At 46.9% G+C, this 7,469-nt stretch overlaps 1 protein-coding gene across 1 annotated transcript in view; it reads right to left on the bottom strand.

Annotated features, from left to right (window-relative positions):
- Positions 1 to 274: 274 nt before the first annotated feature.
- LOC139648789 (plexin-A2-like) overlaps positions 275 to 7,469 on the bottom strand; it is a 122,042-nt gene continuing 114,847 nt past the window's right edge. Inside the window, exons 17-21 of the mRNA XM_071525027.1 lie at positions 5,934 to 6,173; positions 5,335 to 5,478; positions 4,310 to 4,544; positions 1,916 to 2,058; positions 275 to 547 (exon numbers count right to left, since the gene is read on the bottom strand). Of these exons, the coding sequence (XP_071381128.1) occupies positions 275 to 547; positions 1,916 to 2,058; positions 4,310 to 4,544; positions 5,335 to 5,478; positions 5,934 to 6,173 (1,035 nt within the window). The remainder of the gene's footprint in view (positions 548 to 1,915; positions 2,059 to 4,309; positions 4,545 to 5,334; positions 5,479 to 5,933; positions 6,174 to 7,469) is intronic.

Genomic DNA, 7,469 nt, shown 5'->3' with positions numbered 1-7,469 from the left:
CTTCTCCAACATTTCTGCAGAGCACACAGTGTTTGCATGCATGTTTATGAGCATGGTCATGTATAATATGGAGGGCATTTATTGTTTTATATATTTATTATGTTCATCTGTTTTCCTGCATTAACCAAGTCAATCATTTCAAAATGTAAACAGGAACTTTAATTCATGTCTTCACAAAAGAGCATTTGTTCTCAGTTAAATGTTGGATATAAAAAGCTTTTTGGCGCAATTTTTAATCTCTATCCACTACATGTGTGTCTGAGTGAGTGCTGTCTCACCTGCGCAGCAGCAGTTTGGGGTGGTTCTTGCTCTCCAGGTTGCGGTCGATGAGGTCCGACAGCAGGTGTTTGAGGACGTCGGTGGCGTACTCCAGTCGTCCCTGCAGGGCCGTCATGATGAGCGAGGCCACGTTGCCGCGATCCCTCATGGAGAACGAGCGCTGCATTTCCAGCGTTCGGATGAAGGTGAGCAGGAACACTTTGTTGTTGATGAGCTGGCCGAACAGCTTCAGGGCCTTCTCCACATTCAGCTGGCCGTTCCCGGACACCTGGACAGGGGAGAACGACAACAGCGCAGCATGTCACGGCTAATAAATGCCCAGTAATCATTTGAGGGCTAGGTTGAATTGTGTTTTGAAATGGACTGCTGCTCTCAATTGGTTTCTTGACCTTGTCTCACACAAAATAAGAATTTATCCAAAGGCACAAAAACCTTGTTCATGTTTCACTCAAGACTGATAGAAGGTCCCACTCCTGGTAAGTAAATGAGAAGAGTTTAATCAATTATTGCCTCTGGTCTGTTGAAGAGCATTGTACCCTTAGTTAGCAGCCATTTCACTTTCAAGTCATGTGTCACATGAATTGCCTTGGCAAGACAATGCAGTATGAAGAGTTGAAGAGTTCATTTTCAAAATGATAAAACTATTTGAGGAAAACAAAACTATTAGTAAGTTCATTGTTCAATATCTAAAATATCTAGCAGTATCTTGCATGTAAATATGGGACTATTTTGTCAACCAAGGACTATTCTTTAAAAAGCACTATATATTTTGTTGTTGTTAGATCAATTTTACAATATAATAGTAGGCATCACTTTTTTTTCAGAAGTTTGAATATCTCATTTTGGTCCTTTGAATCAGGCAAAGAAAGCCCAAACACACAAACAGCTTTGTTTATGCAGCTTGACTGAACATCACTGTTTTGAGAAGTGTAGAAAAATTGCCTTTGACCTCCTGCATACAGAGGTATACAGCCCGACCTTAACCATCACTCCAACCTAACCATGCCTGGAAAACCGATCCCATCCTCCCCTCGCCTGCACAAAAAGGCAGACCCCTATCACACTGAACCTCTTTATCCCTGATGGACTCATCCTCTGGACACCACTCCATGAGTGCCGCATAAAACCGACCCATTTCCCAGCAGTGCACTGGTCTGTCCCATAAAGAGGAACGAAAAGTGTTAACCAGCCAGTTTTTTTTTCCCCAGCGGAGGAACCCACAGTCCTGCCTGAGGATTGGGAATTACTCAGTTCATTACCCCTCATACTGCAGCCACTGGTGGATGAAATAACCACGTGCTGGGACCCTGCGCTGCGCCCTGTTTTCCATGAGAGAGCTTGCATGTGAGGTGTGTATTGGCTGCTATGTGTGTGTGTGTGTGTGTGTGTGTGTGGAAGTGTGAGAGACCAGAGGGTAGAAAGACTGAGTGGCACGCTGGTATCCGTTCCCCCTCCAGCTCTCTGTCGCTTATGGAGGTTACGCCGCAGGGGGAGCGTTAAGGGAAGATACACACTGCCACTCTCTCCCTATCTCTCCGTCTTTTTCTTGCCCTCTCTTAAGCCCTTTGCTACATATGCATCTCTATCATTTTCTCTCTCTCTCTTTGTCTGTCTCTGTCTCTCTGTGTGTCGTTACCTCCAGCTCTCTGAGGACGGGGTGATCCTCAATGCCGGGGAACAGCACCCTCATGGCGTAGGTCCTGTAGTCCAGATGGGGGATACCGGCTCTGTCCAGGTCACTGGTCAGCTCATTGATGTCCGTCTGCAGCTCAGCAAAGGCTGGGGAGGAGAAGGAAGGAAGGAAGGAAGGAAGGAAGAAAGGAAAGAAGAAGGGAAGCAGAGAAGGAAGCAAGGAAGATAGAAAATAGATAAGTAAATACAAAATACATAGAAACACAAATAAAGCAAGAAAGCAAGAAAGCAAGAAAGCAAGAAAGCAAGAAAGCAAGAAAGAAAGAAAGAAAGAAAGAAAGACCAATTGGAGGGAATACTGCCTCAGACATGCAGCATAAAAATAAAATCTCCCTTTAATCCCCAAAGACCAAATAGGTGAATCCTTCTTATCTTCATGGTATTTACTACCATTATGATGAAGCTGACAGTTAAAGCCCAAGATAGTCTTCATGTCAGAGAAACTCAATATTTCACATTTTTCTCTTAAAAAAAGCAGGACTGAGCTCACACAGATAGCTCCCTGACACCCCCCCCCCCCCCCCCCCCCCCCCCCCCCCCCACACACACACACACACACACACACACACACACACACACACACACACACACACACACACACACACACGCACCTCCCCATCTCAGTCATTTTTATCTACCGGCCAGTAAATTGGCTGTAGCTGGGGCCCCAAAGAGTGTGTGTCGTCTCAGTGTGAGACTGCAGGTGAGCACTAGTTAATTGGCTCCATCCTGACTGAGTCCTGTTCAGGCCCACGGCTCTGTTGCTGTGCTTCACCGCCCCTGGGGGAGACTCCCTGTCTGCAGCCTATCACAGGAGCAGCAGCAGTCCCCTAACACCCCCACCACCCCCAACCAGTCACAGCCCCCACCATCCCGGCCCCATGCGTCTCAGCCCCTAGCCCGCAACTCCTGGGCTTACACACCAACATAACGGGCTCACAGGCACACATGGATCCTGCAGTATATACCCTCATAAGGAGGAACCCAGGTACCCATCTAAATCCACCCCTCGGGGCAGTATACTCCTAGCCACCGCTAATGGTTAAAACATTAATCTTCTCCTTTCCCAAGGCTGTCTGTGTGTGACTGATTTGCCTGTTTGTCTGTTCTGTCTATCTGCCTGCCTGCCTGTCTGTCTGTCTGTCTGTCTGCCTGCCTGTCTGTCTGTCTGTCTGTTTGTCATTTGGCCAGTCTGGGGGCTTGATGCCTAAGACTGTGTGAGCCTATCAAGGCTGGATGGAGGGGATAAGTAACCGGCCATTTTAATAAGGTCCTACCCGGCTGATGAAACCCCCCGGACACCGTCAAACATAGACCCCACTCTTGCTCTTTCATTGATTGGCTGTAATGACCCGAATGATGACATTAAGGGCCAATCAGCAGTTTATTTCAGAGCATCCACGTGTAACTGAATGTGCTCTTGGGGAACCACTGTTTAGAGGTGAGGCCAAGGCTGCATGCTGTCCTCCCACTGGGCAGAGGGTCAAAGGTCAGATGGACGCCTGTGCCCTCTCTTAACCCCGGGCCATCAGGGAGCGGTGTGTGTCAATGCAGCTGTGTGTGCTGTACAGCAGTGACACAACTTGATAAAAGACACTTAATGATATCCACTGTCCTCTTATGTGGAACCCAAACACATGCACACACACTCACACGCACACACCCACACACATACACACACACACACACGGACACATAGGCACAAGCACACAGATGCACACATTGCATAAAAACATACATCTGTGGCAGTACCTCTCTAGGTGAGCCATGATAAAATGAAATAAACATGATGTGTTACACATCTCTTGCTGGGAAGAGGTTTACTCTGTTGAGTTAATCTGTAAGCGTGTGTGTAAGTCTCACTGTGCTTGTGTGTGTATGTGTGTGTGTGTGCACAGTATGCAAACTAGTGAGTAATAGGCACAGCGTGCATTCAGTGCGTGACGAGAAGGGTCGCGTGTAGGGCAAACTAACAGAATCTGTGTGTTGCGATATATACCAAGATGACTCGATGACCCAGATTTAGAGCAATTTTCTCTGCATTATTTAACACACATAGACCACCCGTAATTTACTTACTATGCAATAAGCAGAAATACCCATTTATGTCTGTCATATGATTACAGCATGCACAACTGCACCTCATTCACAGTCCCATTCATCTAGATGAACGATGGACCAGCTTCTAACATTACTGGCTCTAAATGGAAATTCCAACCAAAGCAGACCCATAATGCCCCTCACTGTGGCGCTCTGATGTCACCTGATGAACTTAAAGTAGGCTTCTATACAGTGCTGCACTTAATCTGTATGGCATCTATATTGCTCTAATACTGACCTTCCTTGCACTCCAGGGCGACCCGCGACTCCAGGTTGTCCATCTGCATCTGCAGGCGCTTGAGGGTGAGGTCATTCTCGCGGGACTTGCGCTTATAGGCGATGAGGACGAGGATGACGATGATGAGAAGGAGGCCTCCGCCGGCAGCGATGCTGACGATGGCCGGCAGGGTCAGCAGGCTGTCGGACAGGATGTGGACCGCACCTGGGGAGACGTGGAGACCACCTACCTGGACCTGGAGACACACACACACACACACACAATCATAGTTAGTCTTTGCTTTATCCATATTGCATGAAGACGTCCAGTAAACATGTCATCCTCAAAAATGATGAGATTCCCACTCTGACAAATATTTCATCCTGCTTGTCCGTCTTGTTTGTCCTTTGTGTAGAAAATACTGAAACACAGTGGTAAGACGCATCATTTCCTCATATTTCGTCAAAATCCAGTCAGTGGTGAGATATGAACGGAAGCAGACTGATACATAGTCTGCATCGTGGAGATCCACCACATGATAACTGATACACAATAATGCATCGGCCAACTCCCCCTAAAACCCTGCCAAAACGTAGGTAAATATTATCTGCTGAAACTGACACTGAGTGCAAACACATGCAGCCACCTACACACTGACGTTGAGAGAGAAGCAGTCTGGGGCTCGCACTCAATAAGTGAGCTGGCAACTAGAAATAATTGCAGTGGATTCTTGCAGAACCTTTTGACAGCTAGAGCACAGTCATGCTGCTCTCCCTTTGACCCCTTTCCTTCAGCTGAATGAACAATGATGAGAGCTTAATACTTTAAATACTTTTTAAAATAATGGAGTTTAGAGGCCAACAGTTATGAAGAGGAAATCACAAATACGAGGAAAGACGGAAGGAGAGTGAGAGAGAAAGTAACACACAGACACAAAAAACAGAGGACAAATGAATGAATGAATGAAAGAAAGAACGACAGAACAGGGACAGGGAGAGAGAGAGAGAGAGAGAGAGAGAGAGAGAGAGAGACTTGCCCATACTGACCATGACTTTGTATTGTCCGGTGAGGTTGGGCGGCTCACACAGCAGCTGGCTCTCAGACACGGTGACAGAGCAGGGCGTCTCTCCTATCAGCACCGTGTAGTTAAGCTTCACCCCTCCTGACGCTGGGGGAACCAGGTTTCTGCCCTGTGGGCACATGGAGATGGGCAGAGGGGGGGCGAGTAAACTCAAGACACACTCACATGTGACCGCACAGACACACACTCAGTGTAGACCAGGGAAATGTAACAACTCACACAACACAATATGTCACCTGAATACACTGTAAATTAGCACCCTTTGTTGTGGCACAGCTGCGGCCAGATATAATTCACTACTGTGATCAAAGAGGATGACGCCCTTTCACTATTGCATTAACAAAGGAACAATCCCCATTCAGGATGAAAGAATACACAAAGAAATGCTTGAAATATATTACTCAATGAATTATATTTATTCCAGGTATAAGGCTTATTAAACCCAAATAATGACAAAAAAAAATAAAAGCTTAGAAAAACATCATAGGACACATGGCTGTTGTGGGGGTTGAATCTGAAAACTTTCTGTCACCCATTACACCTAATAATCTGTATTTCCTGTACCTTGAGAATGATGGGTGAGCCCGGTTTTTGCTCCAGGACCCCGTTGGTGCTCAGGGGCTCAAAGTAAGGGTTGGGGTAGTAGAGGAAGTTGGTGTTGTTAAAGACCAGCAGCGCCTGGACGTTGTTGAAGATGAAGCCAAACTCGTCCGCGTGCTTCACCGTGTCCAGACCGGGACGGTACTCTGCCATCAGGGAGGGAGCGAAGCAACTCATACTGGTGGTGTTCAGTACTTTGCACACCTGGGGAGAGGGGCAGAGAGAGAGAGGGAGAGAGAGAGAGATAGAGAGAGAGAGACAGAGACAGAGACAGAGACAGAGACAGAGATATGAAGTGTAGAAAAGAGAGAAAAAATGTGTTAGAGAGAAAATCCACTTTTTTGAGAAGCTATTGGGGATGTGTTGCACACTAGCAGGCTACACATCATGCTCTGATAACCTAAGCACCCTGAAATGAAACATGAAATATGAACCAGTCAACCAGGATAAACTTAGACGGTACAGCACAGTTCAGCTTTGGTCTTTTTTTCCTCTGGTTCCAAAATAAAACACCAAGCAAGTGTTTCAAGCTGATCCAGTGTAGAGCCTTCTGTTTATTACAACCCAAAGTGTGATCTTAACTGAAACACATTGGTATCGACAAGAGCCCTGCAGGGAGCTCAGCGGTGTAATAATGTGCATATAAAATCCTCTTTTTTTTCAGAAAAAAAGGAGAACAGCGGATTTACTGTCTGTCATTAAATCTGTCTTTATTGAGGAGGAAGCCTCCATAAAATCGAGGATAAACCGTTGCTATTGGTCTTCTGTAAAAGACTAGAGGACAACAACCACAAAGGATGGCGGCATTGGTCCTCTGTCTCCTCAGGTAGAGGTTGAGCTATAGTTCTTTTATTACTGCTCTCCAGTTTGCCCAGAGGAGAGGCCGGTCTTCCATCCATCCTCCCCGGCTCAGCTCTAGAGGAAAGGGGGGAGAGGATTGATCGCTGCACAGCACTCCGCTCAGAGAGGTTTTTATCTCCTTTCACTCCCTCCCAGCTCTCTCTCTGGGGAAGAAACTTAATTAGAGGTAAATATCATCAAAGCTGCCGAACACTGGCAACTACCACGCCTCCTACCTGTTGTCTGCTGCTCCGGAGCAAGCCAGGCAGATCGATGCAAACCCATTCTGCGTGCACCGATTGCATTTTGCCAGCGTGAAAGCCTAAGCGATGCTATACTTGATGCGAGGCGGGTTGCAGGAGTGTGATTGTGGAAGGTGGCAGGGGGGAATTTGTCAAGAGCCTTACGTTTTGCTCTTGGATATAGACTATAGAGTGTGTTTTCACCATGTAGAGTGCTGAATTATGGAGTTTGTAAAAGGTATAGACTCTAGACCCTGGGATTGGTCTGGCGTAGGCCTGCAGAAAGCTGGCTGGCTTGGTTCAGGAAGGAGTCACTGCTTCCCGGGATCCAGGCTTATGGGTGAAAGAAACACGGTTCCGACATTACGGCTGTCACAGCTACATACGCAGCGCCGCGAGTCTGTGGCTGCACTACAAG

This window comes from Centroberyx affinis, unplaced genomic scaffold (genome assembly GCF_046629955.1).
Source record: "Centroberyx affinis isolate AG114_WGS23_722 - 3 ecotype Tasmania unplaced genomic scaffold, CSIRO-AGI_Caff_v1 ptg001258l_1, whole genome shotgun sequence".
NCBI classification, from domain to species: Eukaryota; Metazoa; Chordata; class Actinopteri; order Beryciformes; family Berycidae; genus Centroberyx; species Centroberyx affinis.
The sequence above is the reverse complement of the archived record's forward strand: the minus strand, read 5'-3'. Positions and strand labels throughout refer to the sequence as shown.